Source organism: Hemicordylus capensis, chromosome 1 (assembly GCF_027244095.1).
Source record: "Hemicordylus capensis ecotype Gifberg chromosome 1, rHemCap1.1.pri, whole genome shotgun sequence".
Taxonomy (NCBI): Eukaryota; Metazoa; Chordata; class Lepidosauria; order Squamata; family Cordylidae; genus Hemicordylus; species Hemicordylus capensis.
The window spans coordinates 447,422,856-447,441,182 of NC_069657.1; the positions used below are offsets into that span (position 1 = coordinate 447,422,856).

Here is an 18,327-nt window from a genome sequence, read left to right on the forward strand (position 1 = left end):
TGGACACAACCAGGCAAAACAAACGAGAGATGGTTTTGTCTTCAGGAATGCAAATAAAGGCTTCATGCCATTCACATGAGAAGAGCTGAGCAGCATGCTGCCACTAGTGTTGTGCCAGGCCAAGTTTCTGCCCCAAAGGCTGCACTGACGTGGAGGGAATTCTCATGGCAGGCATTCCACAAGCTTGCCTCTCTCACAGTCCCTCCAAGACACTTTGAGCTGTGTGGATGTGGCACACAGAGTGGAAGTCCATTCCTCTGCATCAACAGAAGTGGTTCTCAGTGATGGCGTTGCCAATTCAGAAGTGCAGAAGGCGCTCTCCAGGACAGCCCCCCACGGCCATGCCCACCGCAACATCCAGAGAAGCCAAGAAGTACCGGCGCTCTGTCCCTGTGCATCCCCAGCCCCCCTGCACTACACCCTGATGGTTATACTGCTTTGGCCAGTTAGGCAGGTGTACAGAGGCAAATTTAGCATAGAAGCAGACAGTATGCTAAGACATTTTTGAATTTAGGAGGGCCCTATGATTCAGTGGCAAGTCACCTGCTTTGCCTGCCGAAGCTCCCAGGTTCAATTCCTGGCATCCATCCCGAGCCAAATGGATCTTGGGGAGTAGGCCCTTGCTCAAGTCCTGTAGCTCAGTGGTATTGCTTCTGCTTTGCATGCAGAAGGTCCCAGGTTCAATCCCTGGCCTCTCCAGGCAGGGCTGCAAAAGATTCCTGCCTGAAACCTTGGAGAGTCCATCAATGCCAGGCAATACTGAGCTAGAGAGATCAATGGTCCGACTCAGTATAAGACAGTTTCTTACAGTCCCTCCTTAGAGGAAACAGAGGTACAAGCAACTTGGCTTGAAGGGAAAAGGCCTGCACCGTTAGGGATAGGGCATAGCTCAGTGGTAGAGCATCTGCTTTGCATGCAAAAGGTCCCAGGTTCAATCCCTGGCCTCTCCAGGTAGGGCTGGGAGAGGCTCCTGCCTGAAGCCTTGGAGGGCCACTGTCAGTGTAGACCAGGGCTGCTCAACTTCAGCCCTCCTGCAGATGTTGGCCTACACAACCCATAATCCCTGGCTATTGGCTACTGTGGTTGGGGATTATGGGAGTTAGAGGCTAAGTTGAGCAGGCCTGGTGTAGACAATGCTGAGCTAGAGGGACCAATGGCCTGACTCAGAATAAGGTCCCTTCCTAGGTTCCTATGGTTCCTGGGAAGCTGATCAGCAGCACCAATACTGGGGTAGATGATCCAGTGGTTGACTCAATATAAGGCAGCTTCACATATTCAACATTTTATGCCAAGGAAATCCAGACTCTGCACCAGGAAAGGCTGAATTCTGCAACGGTGTACATTATGCAAATTTTCAGTGGTCACAACAGCCACTCCACATGTTGATTCACGTGGTATATTCAACATGTAAGCGATCTTCATATGGGCAACAAGTATCCTATTCAGACGTTATGTTGTATGTGAATACAGGGGAATGTATACCTGTCCATGTTTGTGGGGAGTGGGGGTGAATGACCATACATGTGTTCATTTTAAAAGTGAATGTTCTTTTCAGTGGAAAGAACTATTTAAGGCAGAAGACAAATGTAGGCTGGTGTGTCATTTAGGTGCTGGAAAGATGGTTCTCAGTGTACTCTCACGAGGTGAAACAGCTCCCATTCAAAGGAGAAGCAGTTTCAGATGTCACCTTAAGATCCACAGCTGGTTTCCTGATTTATTACTCAAATTTTGGGCAGAAAATGATACTGCATCGATGCTTATGAAACAGCAGTTTCAAGGCAGAAAAAATGAGTCATGCCAGACAAGGCTGACCATCAAAAGAATGGGAAAAAATAGGTCTTGATTTCATTCTGACTCAGAAGTTTTCAGTAGTTAGGGAAGCATCTGCAGGTGTCATCAAACCTGGAACATTTTCTGGGCAATTATTTATTTCAGGAGGGAGCTGAAATGCCTCCCCCAGCTTTTCTATTCCTGCATTTCAGGGGCAGAGTGTGTGCAGAAGGGAATGAAGCATCCAGTGGGTTGATGGCCTTCGGCGATGGTGTGCCCAGCAGCATTGGGAGCTGATGAATGCCACTTCCTTGCTCCAGCAGTGCCTACAGCAGCACTGCACAGCCTTGGCCTTCCAGCCGTTGCTGGACTACAACTCCCATCATCCCTGTTGGCTGTTCCAACAACAGCTGGAGGGCCAAGGCTATGCAGCTCTGGTCTAGAATGAGGGCAGGACACCTTTCCCATCCCTCTGACTAGTTAATTCCCACACCCCACCCCATGCCCAACACATACAGTCTTGATTAAAAGCCATATTATGTAGTTCACTGCCAAAGGAACACTGTATAAACGTGAGACACTATTAAAATAGTGACGAAAGAGAGACAAAAGTTTGGGGCAGTGTACAAATTTGAGAAAATAAATGAATGAATAAATGAATGAATGAATGAATAGTAAGATATATATATATTTAATATATAAAAAGGATAAGTTTATTTTCTTTATTAAAAAACAAAATTCTGGAGGCTTTTTGTGCAAAGTCAAGACTCACACTGCAACGTCCTTTGCATTTCACATGATTCCCATCTTCTTCTTTTTCTTGCTCCATAACATATCACCACCAAATCTCATCACTGCCTGAAAAACTGCAAACGGTTTGGTGTCTTTGCATTGCGGGTTCCTCCCCCAAAAGGTAAGGCAAGCAGAGGCACAGCTTGACCGAAGAACCTCCTGCTTCCAGCAAACACAGCTTTCCTCTACTGTCAATGTAATGGCAGAGGTGCTTATTTAAGGCCATGCCCGATTTGGTAAACATCAGAAAGTCTGTTGAGTGGTGGCTGCATGTCGAGGCAAGCCAGTGATGCAAACTGCATTAAGCACCAGGCTCTGGACTGCACAGCTGTTGCTGGTCTCGGCCACAGAGCCTCCAACTGTGCCACACCACCGTGTGTGTTAGTCCTGGCTTTTGATGTACAATGTGTTTTGGGGCCCTTCCTTCCACTTCCTGCAGTGTTAGTCGCACAGCAACAGAAGGTGATGATGCAGATTATTTTTTAAAAAAACGTTTACAACTGTTTATCCAAACGGTGCAAGCACCAAGGTATCTGGATTAACAAAACAAAACAAAACGGCTTTTGCTAGGACAGAGGAGAAGCCATTTCTCCTTTTTCGGGTACAAGGAGCCAAGGATCTCTCAGGAAAGCATAATCCCCAGGAAAGTAGGGATTAAAATCTGCACCTGAGCTATCTGGTACCCAGATCTAGCCCTTTCCAAGTCTCTACATGGAAAATCAAAATAATTGTCTCTTGAGGAATTATCCTGTCTCCAGTGTGGTATCTGTACCAGGCAGGTCTGCATTTACTTTATGTCTGCAAGTCAGTCAGGAGTACCAGGTACTCTTCCTGAATTTTAAAAGCCAATTTAAAACAAAAACAAAAAACAGCTTCGACAGATCAACATGATCTACAAAGTTTAACAATAAAAGTGACGCTGGACAGCTTACAAAATAGAGACTACTGTGCTCTAATCAGTCACTGGAGAGACCATCACTCTTCGCCATCTTCATCTTGTACATTAATTGTCCAGAGCTGGAGGCCAATCAACATCCACAGACTACAGAAAGAGAGGGAATAAAAAATTAAATTGGGAACATAAAGAAGAGCCCTGCCTAATAAGATCAAAAGGTCCTTTATAGCCAACATTCTGATTGGCCCAAGGTGCTCACCTTGGTGCTCATCAAGGTGATTGGTCAAAGCTCACAAGTGGGGCATGAAGGCAACAGCTCTCTACCATGCTGCTTCCCAGCACCATGCTGCCTCTGAACATGGAGGTTCCATACACAGGCTATTATCTTTCTTGGATTTGTCCAATTCCGCTGCAATGCCCTCACAGTCAGGGGCCACCACCACAAGGAATAAGCTGGGTTTTTTCTTTTTAGTATACTGGCATGTATATCCAGAAAACAACTTATTTCAGAGGTTCTCAAACCTGAGTGCCTAAATGTTGTTGGGAAACTCAGCTACTGAACACATTTACACTGTGCATTCAGCCCACATGTTTCCAGAATGGCGTAGAAAGAAAGAAAGAAAGAAAGAAAGAAAGAAAGAAAGAAAGAAAGAAAGAAAGAAAGAAAGAAAGAAAGAAAACAATATAATAAAAAGGGGGAAAGGAGCATTGGTTACTTACCGTGAAGTCTCCCACATTGCTCCAGAGGCAGGACTATGCAAAATAGCTAAGAGATCTTTAAGACCCTGGGAAGGAGAAGCCCACCCAGTTCTGAATAGCCATGTCAAGAGAACAAAGAAGCTAACAGTAACTTGGGGGAAAACAGAATGCGGAGAGAAAACTTAACTGTTTAACTCCTCCTCTTTTTTTATTTTATTTTAACGAGAGGGTTATCCCTGCAGTAGACCCAAGCAGCCCAGACGGGTAGGCTGCGGTTTCCTCAAAAAGAAGCCTTCACCCTAATGCTCGGACATTTTGTGAGACACACCACATCAGATAATCCTTGGTGGGATTGCGCCCGGACCTACTGTTGCAGGAGTAAAGTAAAGTAGTGCTGTTGAGTCGGTGTTGACTCCTGGTGACCACGGAGCCCTGTGGTTGTCTTCGGTAAATTGCAGGCGGAGGTTACCATTGCCATCTCTCGTGTAGTATGAGATGATGCCTTTCATCATCTTTTCCTATATCGCTGCTTCCCAATATACGTGTTTCCCACAGTCTGGGAAACATACCAGCAGGGATTCGAACCGGCCACCTTGGAAGTACCTGCTGTAAAACTCTTAAGAACATAAGAACAGCCCTGCTGGATCAGGCACAAGGCCCATCTAGTCCAGCATCCTGTTTCACACAGTAGCTCACCAGATGCCTCTGGGGAGCCCCTTTTAAAGCCATCCAAGGTGGTGGCCATCACCACATCCCATGGCAAGGAATTCCATAGGTTAATTATCTGCAGTGTGAAAAAGTACTTCCTCTTGTCGGTCCTAAATTTCCCAACCTTCAGTTTAATGGGGTGACCTCTGGTTCTAGTGTTGTGAGAGAGGGAGAAAACTTTCTCTCTGTATGCCCTATCCACTCCATGCATAATTTTATAGACCTTGATCATGTCTCCCCTTAGTTGCCTCTTTTCCATGGTAAAGAGCCCCAGATGCTGTAGCCTAGCCTCATAAAGAAGGTGCTCCAGCCTCCTGATCATCTTGGTTGCCCTCTTTTGCACCTTTTCCAATTCTACATTATCCTTCTTAAAATACAGTGACCTCTTCTGAATGCAGCCTCTACTACTGAGCGATGTACATCCATCTTATTATGCCTTGTAAAGGTTGATGGAGATGACCATGTTGCCGCTTTACAAATCTTTGAAAGAGGAGCATTGGTTGAAATGCTGCCATCATTGCAGCTGCCCTGGTGGAATGAGCAGAGATATGCAGAGGAGTTTGGAACTTTAAGCCAGTGAAATGCATGCCTTGATTCACTTAGCTGTAGTGGATATGGAGACCTTTTGACTCATGGAGATAGGTAGATGACACAAATAAGGCATCAAACTTGGAGTGTCAGGCTTAGGTCCAAGTTGGCTGAGGTCACAGGTCTGGTGATCTGAAGAGCAGATAATCTAAATACGCAAAGATCTGGACACCCTGTAGCCTGGGGTGTACTATCAGCAGCACCATTATCTCTGTGAAGACTCTGGGTGCTGAGACCAGGCTGAAAGGCATAGACTTGTACCGATAGTGCCTGCCCGCATACTTCAAGTGGAGGAATGGCTATCTGTCTGAGTGAATTGGTACATGTAAATATGCCTCCATCAAATCTGTGGAGGCGAGGTGATCTATGTGGTGAAGTGATTCCTCAATTGACCTCAGAGTCTCCATCTTGAGTTTCCTGTGCCTGACAAATTTGTTGAGGAATTCTAGATCTACAACTGCTCTGAGGGATCTGCCTTTCTTTGGCATAGTAAATACACTAGAATAAACCCCTTTGCCCTGTTGATGAAGAGAAACAGGTGCTACCACCCCGATCTCTTCCAAATGTTGTATGGATTGCAGAAGGCCTAGATGTTTGGCATGAGAATGTGAACGAGGGATTGGCAAGAACCTGTTTCGAGGGTGGGTGGTATATTCTATTCTGTAACCATGCTGAATGGCCAGAAGGACTCATCTGCTGCTGGTGGAGAGTTCCCAAGCATGAAAATGACTGTTAAGCAGCCCACCACCATGAGGGATGGTGAGTCAGGATTGTTGTCTGGTTGTTTTCGACTGGGCTGTGAAGGCCCATCGTCACCCAGAGGGCTTGTTATTGGACCTAAACCTATTCCAAAAGGGCCACTGTGCTCTGTTGTCTTTTTCCCTTGGTCTGAAGGGAGCTCTGAAAAGGTGAAAGGATTGGAAAGCTCTTTTATTCTGTCTATGGAAATCCCTATAGGTTGTAGTTAGGGCCTCTTATCCTTAGTCTTTATGAATATATATTTCAGTGCTTCATCATCAAACAGCTTGAAGCCTACATATGCAACAGAAGCTAGATTAGAACAAGAAGTGGCGTCTAGCTGCTAATGCTTGAGCCACAAACTGAGCCTGGCCACAACTGCGGAAGCCGTGGATCTAGCTGCAAAGTGGGCAAAGTCCAGGGTAGCATCAGTCATGAAGGCCTGAGCCTTTTGGATCTTTAGCAACGTTTGTTTTAGGCGTATGGGGGTCATCAGGTGGGTTCTGGATCAGATCGTCCACCCATAACAGGGAAGCCCTGGTAATAACAGATGTGGCTGTAGATATGCGAACGGCAAGCAGAGAAACCTTGTAAGCCCTTCTGAAGGACTCCTCAGTCTTGTTATCAGAAGGATTCCTGAGAAAGCTCTCCGTCTTTGAGGAGTATTGCACCCGATAGAAGGGCTACTATGGACCCATCGGTGGGGGCAGCAGTTTTCTTGAGAGAAACTGTAAAATTTATAAGCCATGGTACTAGGCTTCCTGTTAGAAGCAGGTGAAGCCCATTCCTGTTTAATGGTGTCACTGAAAAATTCCGGGAAGGGAAAATTCTTTTCCTTGGTCTTATTTGTAGGAAAACCAAGAGCTCATTTTGAACTGGGTTGGTCCTCCTGGCAAGATGCCAGTTGGAAACCAAGGGTGTGAATTGCCTTATGTAGGAGGGGAGCAAGGTCATCAGGGATGAACAATCGCTGTGACGCGGAAAAGGAATCAGTAAGATCATTCCTTCTCCTCTGCAAAATCCTGGTCGGGATCCTGGTCCCCAGGAATGACAGGATCCCCTGGGATTAGGGAGTGAGGGTTCTCTGGGAGAGGGACTGATTCATCCGCATCAGGGGCCTATGGCACTGGCCCATGAGGAGCATGTGGGTCAGGTGAATCATAATTTGTAACTTCAGAGGGATGTGGAGGGTGTGGCCCATTCCTGGAGGATTTGACTGACTGCTTATTGCCCCTGCTTTTCTTCTTTTTAACTTTCTAGAGGGCTGGCTAGTTGGAGATGAGGAAGAAGATGAAGATTCTCTCCTCCTCCATTTGCGTGCTCTTCCCAGTTAAATCAACAGCATCTGGGGGGGGCACTTGGCTCTGGTCTCACTGCTCTGGCGAAATCCTGGTGGGAGTTACTGTCCAGTGCAGAGTTGTTTGCAGAAGGCCTTTGGGGCCCCAGCCCACGTCACTGGATCATCAAGCTCCATTTTTTAGCCATTTTTTTGACCAGCTGTTAAGGCCTATGTGGCTTGGCCCGCCCAACCTCCCTTCTCCGGGCTGCTGGGGCCCTAGTTTCCTGGTGGTGCTCCATTCCTTGCACCTTCTCAGAGCCTGTGGCCACAATTTAGCAAGCTGGCCAGGGCTGATGATGCAGAGGACGGCCTAGGAGGCCTGGAAGGGACTGACTGCGGCGGCACCAAATGCGAAAGGCCTCCCATTGCCGTGGCCCTTCCTGCAGGCTGTGCTCGGTTCTCTAGGCTCCCAGGGCAGTTGGGGATGGGGACTGAACCCCATACTTCCCTGGGCTCTGCAAGACTCACACCTGATGGTGGGAGTTCCAATAGCCCCTCCCCTACGTCCACCAGAGTGGGATTGGCTGAACTGGCAGGCAACGTCAAGGACCTCATGATGCTCAGCGTGCTGCGAGGGGATCTCAATGGAGGAAAATTAGGATCTTTTTTCCTTCCTTTAGGAATGAGAACATTCTGAACTCTGGGACCTTGCTGCATCATTAACGGATGGCTCCAGGGAATAGGGCAAGACGGAATAGCAGACTAGAAGGGATAGAGTAAATTGGAGAAATTATATTTTTATATATATAGTAAGTGAGGATTAAGGAAAAGCAAGAATTCACACGCTGAGTAGAGAGTAAAGTGAAGGTTTTTGGAGAAAAAAGAAACAAGGCTGCCTCTGCAGCAGATGTAGAACTGGGCGGGCTTCTCCTTCCCAGGAGAACATAAGAACAGCCCTGCTGGATCAGGCCCAAGGCCCATCTAGTCCAGCATCCTGTTTCACACAGTGGCCCGCCAGATGCCACTGGAAATCTACAGGCAGGAGTTGAGGGCATGCCCCCTCTCCTGCTGTTACTCCTCTGCAACTAGTACTCAGAGGCATCCTGCCTTGAAGCTGGAGGTGGCCTATAGCCCTCCGACTAGTAGCCGTTGATAGACCTCTCCTCCATGAAGTTATACAAACCCCTCTTAAAGCCATCCAGGTTGCCTTGCCAACAACCTGTTGGCCAGGTTGTTGGCAAGATGTTGCCACATCTTGTGGCAGAGAATTCCACAAGTTGATTATGCGTTGTGTGAAAAAGTACTTCCGTTTGTTGGTCCTAGATTTCCTGGCAATCACTTTCATGGGATGACCCCTGGTTCTAGTGTTCTGTGAGAGGGAGAAGGGGCACTTTAGTTTGAAAAGAGGTGATTACGGGGAGACATGATCAAGGTGTATACAATTATGCAGGGAGTAGAGAGCAGACAGAAATAATTTTTTCTCCCTTTCTCACAACACTAGAACCAGGGGGTCATCCCTTGAAACTAAAGGTCAGGAAATTTAGGACCAACAAAAAGTACTTTTTCACATAGCACATCTTTAATCTATGGAATTCTCTGCCATGGGATGTGGTGATGGCCACTAGCTTGGATGGCATTAGAAGAGGCTTGGACAAATTCACGGAGGACAGGTCTATCAATGACTACTAGTCTGAGGGGAATAGGCCACCTCCAGTCCCAGAGGCAAGATCCCTCTAAATCCCAGTTGCAGGGGAGCAACAGCAAGAGAGAGAGCATGCCCTCAGCTCTTGCCTGTGGGCTTCTTAGAGGCATCTGGTGGGCCACTGTGTGAAGCAGGATGCTGGACTAGAGAGGCCTTCAGCCTGGTCCAGCAGGGCTGTTCTTATGTTCAGGGCACATGATTCAGCCACCTTGCTAGGTCTTGATGTGGTCTTGATGCTAGGTCTTGATGTGGTCAGTACCTGGATGGGACACCAAATATGCCACCTTTGGGGATGGGGATGTAGCTTAGTGGCAGAGCATCTGCTTTTCATGAAGAAGGTCCCAGGTTCACTCTCCAGCAGCATCTCCAAGTAGGGCTGGGAAAAACTCCTGCTTGAAACTTTGGAGAGGCCACTGACAGTCAGTGCAGACCAGGGTTTCTTAACCTTGGGCCCCCAGATGTGGTTGGACTATAACTCCCAGAATCCCCAGACATGGCCTTTCTGGGAGTTGTAGTCCAACAACATCTGGGGGCCCAAGGTTAAGAAACCCTGGTATAGACAATACTGAGCTAAGTGGAACCATGGTCTGGTTCACTATAAGGCAGCTTCCTAGGAAGTACTCACTTCTACATCCAGCTCCAAGATGTCGGCAGTTGTCCCGAACAGGGAGCCAATATTGGGCTTGGTTCTCCCAAAGTCTCCATGGACAAATTCTTTGATGTAACTAGATATTCATTAAGGAAATGTGAAGGATTGTCTGTTGATGGAAGATGTGGAAACATGCACATGCAGAGAGGCACCCAGGAAGCACCATGAGCAGGGAGGGCGGAGACAAAAAAGAGTGTTGTGACAAAAGTTCAGGTGGCTTTAGAAATGGGTGTGGATTCTTTAACCATGGGTTAGTGCAGCAGTCTCCTCACAGGTCGGTGGGGAGGGGGCCAATCCAGGGTTATGTGTACCCTATGCTTTAAAATAAATAAAGATTCCTGCACCAAAGCAAGCAAAATCCTGGTCCCAAAAACCCCAAATTCTGCCACATATATACATTGCAAAAATCAACCAAATGCATGTATTGATTTAACCATCTATTGCATGGGTTCCCAACCAGTGATGAACTACAACTCCCATCATCCCCAGCCACAATGAAATGCAGCTGGGGAAAATGGGAGTTGTAAGTTTAGCAACAACATAATCAGATGTAGGGAGCCAGCGTGGTGTAGTGGCTAGAGTGCTGGACTAGGACCGGGGAGCTCAAATCCCCATTCAGCCATGAGACTTGCTGGGTGACTCTGGGCCAGTCACTTCTCTCTCAGCCTAACCTACTTCACAGGGTTGTTGTGAGGAGAAACTTAATTATATAGCACACTGCTCTGGGCTCCTTGGAGGAAGAGCAGAACATATTTTTTTTTAAAGAATGAATGAACAAACATCTGGAGTACCACCAGTTGGGATCCCCTAATCTGTTCTATTGACTTTTTAGCCCATTATTATTATTATTATTATTACATTTATATCCCGCTCTTCCTCCATGGAGCCCAGAGCGATGTACTACATACTTAAGTTTCTCTTTCACAACAACCCTGTGAAGTAGGCTAGGCTGAGAGAGAAGTGACTGGCCCAGAGTCACCCAGCTAGTATTATGGCTGAATGGGGATTTGAACTCAGGTCTCCCCGGTCCTAGTCCAGCACTCTAACCACTACACCACGCTGGCTCTCTCTTGAGGAAGCCCATGCTTCCTCGAAGGAACTCAGGGTGGGATACTAATTTTGTGTAGAAATTACTTTTGTGCAGTCAACAGTCCTCAGACTAAATCCTTGAAGACAGCTGCTGTGCTGCTACACAACTCACCCATTTTAAAATAGATACTCAATAAGACCCCAACTTCTTAGTTCTGACTCAAGGATTCAGCATAATGCAGAGAAAGTGGATAGAGAGACGTTTCCTCTTTTTTCCAGAATACTAGGACTTGGGTTCATCCAATAAAACTGATAGGCAGTAAATTCAGGATAAAGAAAATTCTTCACATGAAACATAATTGATGGCATTCACTGTCATAGGATGTAGTGATGGTCAGTAGCTTAGATGGCACTGAAAGGGAATTGGACAAATGCTAATGCTTTCCTCCATCTCTGTATTAAAGCTCCCAAGCAGCATTCTGAGAATTTGCATGCACCCCCAAAAGGAATTGCGCATGTGCAGTAATGACAGCAGGTCAGAACTCTTTCCCTCCACTGCTCTCCAGTGCCGCTTGAAACCGCTGACCCAAATTTATTTTGGGCTGATGGGAGTTTGGCCACTGCATTAGGCTAAATATACTGAGTTAGATCATTGGTCTATGTCAGGGCTGCACAACTCCAGCCCTTCAGCAGATGCTGGACTACAACTCCCATAATCCCTGACTACTGACTACTGTGGCTGGGTATGATGGGAGTTGTAGTCCAAAAACAGCTGGAGGGCCAAAATTGTGCAGCCGTGGTCTATGCTCACTTTTTCTGTAAAGCAGCAGAGAGCACAAGAGATCATGTGCTGAATAATATTGGGGTTGGTCCCAAGTTTTAAAAGCCCCACTGGGTGTTTTTGGACAAGCTAGTAGTTCTCTTCCTCACAGGCTAGTTGTGAAGATAAAAATGGGATAACCCTGTGTTCTTCACTCTGAGCTCCTTGGAAGAAGTACAAAAACCAAGAGAGAGAGAAAGAGGCTATTCACAAGATGGGAGAAAATCGGGCTAGTGGAAGCAAACCCAGTTTAAAAAATCGTGAGTAGCCGTGGTGCAGCTTTGTGCCGCGGCTACTCATGAGGAGACCCCCGAGCGGGAGGCTCAAAAGCAGCCTCCCGGCTCGGGGGTCTCTTCAATATGCCCTGCATGCTTGCGCAGGGCATACTGGAGCTTCCAGAGGCTGAGTAGCCCCCGAAATCCCCAGCCCCTGCCAGCTCCGTCACGGAGCTGGCAGTTGTGTGGGCAGCCAATCCGGCCGCCCAGGGCTGCTGCCCTGCTCGTCTGTGGGGAGAGCAGACTTAGCCAGCTCTCTCCACAAACCCAGCAAAAGCGGGTCTCGCTGATCGTGAGACCCGCCTCAAAGTGTGTGTGGGTTGGGGGGGAGAGAAGAGAAGACACAACAAAGTCACCAATAGTAATACTAGAGTAACAATACCCCCTTGGAGCATTTAACCTCAGCAAGAAGGATACGTCCCTGCCTGAGTCTTCAGGTGGAGACGAAAATGGTGCTCATCTATGTACTCTGACTGCATGCTGTGGATGATGCGAACTCTAACCGCTAGAGGTCGGCGATGAAGAACCCGCAGAGGGGTTTTCTGGTTGAGCTTCAATTCCTACCCAAGGATTCAAAAAGGAAGAAAAGAACATTCAGTATACCAGGGTATGCAAGGAAAGATAGATGCACATGTGAAGAGAGAGCCCAAGGTCTCTTGGCGCTTGAGGCAGGAGATCCATACGGCAACTCGCCGAGTCCCCGCTCAGCTCTACAGTAGGAAAACCAAACTTGGCAACTGTCCATTTGCTGCCTTCAAAATGGCAGCCCAACATCAGTTGCTCAAGATGGGCCGCCCCACCCTGCCAAACAGTAGAGCTGGACTCAACATGTGACTTTGGTTCAAAGATGAAGACCCTTTTTGAACAGCAAGTTTCCTGCCCTCACCTCTGAGTTCATATGCATTTTGCCCAAATTAAAACCGGTGAAACTGACCCCCTTAAGAGATAATTCCCCCACAAAGCCCGGACACTTGGGTGCTGACCAGACTTGTATTTGGGGCGGTATATAAATAAGACAGATAGATAGATAGATTAAAAAAATATGCCAAATCGAAAGAAGAAAAAGCCTGTGTTTACAAGCCAGTATTCCAGTTGGGACTCTCTGCATATGCTGAGGCAAGCAGCCAAAGCCAGGACTACATGGACCTCTTTCAGAAGAAGCAGCAGGTATAAAACTAGGGCCTCCGACCCTAGACCCTAGATTCTCAAACTAAGTCACAACATCTTCCGTTATGGGCTTCAGAAGCTACTAGTGATGTGCACGAACCGGTCCGGAGGCCATTCTATAGGCCTCCAGACTGGTCTGAACATGGGGCGGTTCGTGGTTCGACGTTGTGTGTGTGGGGTCCTTTAAGGGCGGGGGGAGGGTGTACCCTCCCGCCGCTTTTCCCCTGCCGGCGTGCATTTTTTAGGAAGCATTCAGAGTGGCAGGAAAGCTCCCTGCCGCCCCTTCCCCCCTCGGCTGCAAAAGGCTTCAGAATGCCTTTTGTGAGTGTGCGCGCCTCGCCTCCGTGTCATGTGCAAAAGGCTTTCTGAAGTCTTTTGCAGCCGAGAGGGGGAAGGGGCGGCAAGGAGGTATCCTGCCGCCCCAAACGCTTCCTAAAAAACGTGCACCGGCGGGGGGAAAGGGGAGGGAGGAGTAGGTACACCCTCCCCCCGCCCTTAAAGGAACCCCCACCCCCGTGCTGGACCACAGCTCCGCGGTTTTGTGCACATCCTTAGAAGCTACTGGGGAGCTGGTTCATTAAGTACATATGTTTTACTTGCTCCTAGAGAGCAACTGTCTGGTCCTTTTTTGGTCAGAATGGTAAGAACGTAAGAAAAACCTTGCTGGATCAGACCAAAGTAGGAGCAGGCTGCTGCAACATTTGCAGGACATTTAGCTGGACCGTGAACCAAAGACGGCGCCTCCTGGTGGAGTGGAGGTCTCAGGCAGCCAAATGGGTGCGTTGCCAGTTTTGGGCTTCTGTGCGGGTCTATCACTGCTTCTGCAATCCCAAGGACAATGATGCTAGGGGTGGTGCAGTTCAGATCCTGGGTGTGGGATCCAAATGAGGGTATTTGGTCTCTTAATATCTCGGTCTCCTCAAGTGAAAGGGGAGCCAAGCCCATACCCTAGTAATGAGCATGAATTGTCCCCTTTGATAAGCAGGGTCTGCATTTGAATGGATGACTGCATGAGAGCACTGTCAGCTCTAAGAAATTCCTCTTAAGGGATGCAACCATAGCTCAGTGGTAGAGCAACTGCTTGCTTGCAGAAGGTCCCAGGTTCAATCCTTGGCATCTCCAGATAGGGCTGAGAGAGACTCCTGCCTGCAACTTTGGAGAACCTGCGACCAGTCAGTATAGACTATACTGAACTAGATGGACCAAGGGTCTGACTTGGTATGAGGCAGCTTCTTGTCCCTATGATATGTCAACTGTGGAAGGCAACCTCTGGCTATCCCTCAGGGAGTGTTGATTTCCCAGGGCCACAATCAGTTCTACGGAATGTGGTAGGGTCCTCCTCCCTCTCAGAAATCTCATCAGAATCAGGTTCTGGACACAGGTGGATCCTGATGAGAACACACTCATTGTAGTAAAGGCCATTTATCTTGCCTCAGCTGATCCCATTTTAAAAAGAGAGAGAGAGAGAGAGAGAGAGAGAATGTTAAAGACTTCCTTCTCAAAGCTGATGCAGAATGAACAAGACAAAACTTGCAACACACCCTGGACACACTAAACCTGGTAGACAGATGGGAAATACCACCCTAGGCACACAACCTTCATGTTGTCTAGAAAGGTGATGTCTTCACACTGTATCGCTTTTTCCGTCCATATTAAGGCACTGTAGGTCTTGGTCTTCTCTTCCTCTCCCTCCTTCATGTGCCTAATAGCCTCCCTGAAAAGAAAATGGGTGGGTGGGGAGGAATCCATTATGATGATGCCTCTCTCACATCTACCAAGTCATTCCTGAAAACTCACCTTTTCTGTGATGAGTCTGGCACAACCCCTCAGTCCCCATTCCTTACTGTACCTAAGCCTAAGTATGTCCAACAGAAATAACCACATACTCTTCCCCTGTTGACTTCTGTCTCCATCTCCTTCCTCTCTTGTCTCCCTTCTGCCAACACCTAGAATTGTGAACCCCTCGAGGCAGGGATCTGTCCTTTCGTTCTAAAGTGCCATGTCCACGCTGTGTGCAGTAAGGTTGGCCAATGTGAGGTTCTCCAGTTGATGTTGGACTACAACTCTCGCCATCACCAGTTGCAATAAAGGATCCCCATCCCATTGGGGGAGAAGGTGGACTTCCAGGGACAAGAGAGAATAGGAAGAACCTAGGACCCAGCCCCCAGATGACTCCTCCCCACACAAGGAGAACCCAAGTGAGCACATTCACCACAACCCAAGGCACAGCCCTGCCTCTGTTCTCCAACTTGGACAAGGCCCCTGATGACCCACTTGGACAAGGCCCTCCAACTTGGCCCTCCAACTTGGACAAGGCCCCTTGGACAAGCCCCTCCAACTTGGACAAGGCCCCTGATGACCCACCAGTCTTAGAAGAAGTTCTGCCCCACGTTGCTGGAGCCAGACTCTAAGAAATCAAGCAAGACCCCTTTAAGACACAGAGCCTCCCCTAGGGAAGAGGCAGAGGGAATGGGCAGCAGCCATAAGACCCAGCAGTCTGCTTCAGGAAGCTGCTGGAGCAACATTCTCTTAGGGTTGCAATACCCAGCTCCTGTGGTCCTTCTTGACTCTTAGCAGAGGTACTGACTCCCCTGCACTTATTTATTTATTTTTATTTTTATTTATTGGGACCTTAGAGCTGTGATGCTCTAACAAAACATTCTTTGGTGGAGAGCCCAGTTTCACTCAGAACAGGATACTACTCCTCTCCCCTTGTGGTTTTTATCTTTTTTTACAACACAAGAATTGCTTTGCTGAATCAGGCCAAAGACTTATTTAGTCCAGCATCTCATTTCCCACAGTGGCCCCACCAGATGCCTCTGGGAAGCCCACAGCCAGGAGATGAAGCCATGCCCCCTCTCCTGCCGTTGCTCCCCTGCAGCTGGTACTCAGAGGCATCTTTTCTTTTTCTTTTTTTTTAGTTTGTAAGCCTGAGGGCGAAGACCCATATCTTCTTTCTTTCTTTCTTTTTGGTGTGAGCTGCTTTGGGGCTGGCCAATTTCCAAAATAATTCCTGCAATCCCAATGTATTTTAGTCCTTCTCACAACCTTGAGCCAGGTGGGTCACCCAGATGATGGGATTCTAAAATAGCATCTCTGGGAACAAGCAGCGTGAATCTGCCTCCTTTAAAGGATGCTGAAAGACTGGGAGATTTTGAACACAACCTTGCTTCCTTCATTGGCCAGTCATATTCAACTGACTGGGAATCACGAGATTGTAGCTCTACATCCTAACCTTCTCCAAAAAGGAGATAGTGCAGTTAAGTAAACCTTGGTAACACAAGCACAGAATGAGAATGGTTGTGCGTTCCCTGTTTTAAAACATTCTCATTACCGGAGAATCTCGGCACTGACCTGGTGACAAGCTGTAAATCACGAACTTGGACTTTGTCTGATGAGCTATTGATTGTCTATCAATATGGAAAAAAAGAAAAGAAAAAAAGATTAACAATCCTGCCTGAGTTATAGAATTCCAGGTTTTTACAGATGGCTAAGAGACAACAGTCCTATTCAGGCCCATCCCAGGCCCACCCTCCTGACCAATCAGGTATGATCATGCTTATGACATTCGCCTCTTCAGAAGCATGCCACGGTAAGCATAAAAGGTGGCAGCGGGGGGGAGGATGAGTGACAGGTGGAACTTCTGACCCACTTGCAAGGCTGTCAGCATGCACAGTGACATTTTACTAAACAAGGCTAATAAGTTTCCTTGAGCAGTGATCGATAAGGCACTATTTTAATTTTTATTCCACCCCAGGGAGCTCATGGTGGTCTACATTTCTCCCACCACCAACTGTCTATTTTATCTTTATATGGAGCTGCCTTCTACTGAGTCAGACCACTGGTCCCTCTGGTTCACATCAACCCTGTGAGGTAGGTTAGCCTTAGAAGTGGTGACTGACCCAAGGTTAGTTAAGGAGCTTCATGGTTGCGGGGGGGGGGGGGAGACTGAACCTGGTTCTCCCCACTCCTAGTCAAACTCTCTAACCAATACACCACGATGGCTCCCAAATCTTTCTCTTAATTTTTCTGGAAGGAGGGAAGGGTCGGGAGCAGCCCAACTACATAAGGTTATATATTTCTTTATGAGCCGATTTATATCCCGCATCTTTGGCTTTAAGAAGGACCTTCAAAGCAGCTACTGAAACTTTTAACGAACAGTAATTCATATAAATACGAATATGACAAATATTTATAGACCATTTTCCAATAAAAATTCTGAAAGTAGTTTACACAGGGGTGTGTGTGTGGTGGTTTACACTGGTGCGTACACACACACACACACACACACACACACACACACATACACATACACACCAAATTGCTCATGTCCACAGAAGGCTCACAATCTCATACAATGATGATACACTTTGGAACTGTGTTAATGTTGATTCTTGTGAACCAACAAAGGCTGCCTTCTGCACTGGTCAAACCTTAGAATACTGGGTATTCCAAATAGGATGTCATTTCTGCCCGCCATTTTATCATGAGGAGCCATTTTGTGGCTCATTTCATATTAAATGGGGAATTTGGGCCTGGGGCGCATTCCTGGACAGCTGGACACCCACACAGTATGATAGGGGACTTTCCCCCCATGTTTTTGCCTCCTTTCCAGCTTCCAGAAACCTAACCCCTCCCCATCCCATAGAGTCATTGCCTCAGCATCTGCTGAGGCAATGGTTTCAGCACACACACAAAGAACAGAACCCCTGCAGATACTGAGGTTTGCCTGTATTGGGTCCAATTTTTGAACCTACATTTTAAGAAAATGTTGATAAACTGGAACGGGTTCAGTGGGCAACGAAGATGGTGCAGGGTCTGGAAACCAAGTCATGGGAGGAATGGCTGAAGGAACTGAGTATGTTTAGCCTGGAGAAGACTAAGGGGAGAGATGAGAAACTCCACCAAATATCTGAAGGGCTGTCACACAGAAGAGCGAGTGGAGACGTTCTCTGTTGCTTCTGATGGCAGGAGTAGAGCCAACGGGTTGAAATTAAAAGGAAGCAGATTCAGGCAAGACTTTAGGAAGATTTTCCTGACTGCGAGAGCAGTGTTAGATAGTAGAACAGTCTGCGCAGGGCAGTGGCGGGCTCCCCTTCCCTGGAGATTTTTACACAGAGGCCAGAGCGCCAACTGGCAGGGATGTTGTAGGTGTCTCCTGCACTGAGCTGTGGGCTGGATGAGAACACCTCAAAGCTTCCTTCCAACTCCTTCCT

The 18,327-nt window shown here is 47.6% G+C and overlaps 1 protein-coding gene across 3 annotated transcripts in view; it reads right to left on the minus strand.

Moving 5' to 3' along the window:
- Positions 1 to 2,445: 2,445 nt before the first annotated feature.
- PUS10 (pseudouridine synthase 10) overlaps positions 2,446 to 18,327 on the minus strand; it is a 41,979-nt gene continuing 26,097 nt past the window's right edge. For all 3 annotated transcript variants that reach the window (XM_053247004.1, XM_053247014.1, XM_053246994.1), the window contains exons 14-18: positions 16,466 to 16,521; positions 14,708 to 14,825; positions 12,362 to 12,504; positions 9,797 to 9,896; positions 2,446 to 3,604 (exon numbers count right to left, since the gene is read on the minus strand). In XM_053247004.1, coding sequence (XP_053102979.1) covers positions 3,566 to 3,604; positions 9,797 to 9,896; positions 12,362 to 12,504; positions 14,708 to 14,825; positions 16,466 to 16,521 — 456 coding nt within the window. In that variant the 3' untranslated portion in view covers positions 2,446 to 3,565. The remainder of the gene's footprint in view (positions 3,605 to 9,796; positions 9,897 to 12,361; positions 12,505 to 14,707; positions 14,826 to 16,465; positions 16,522 to 18,327) is intronic.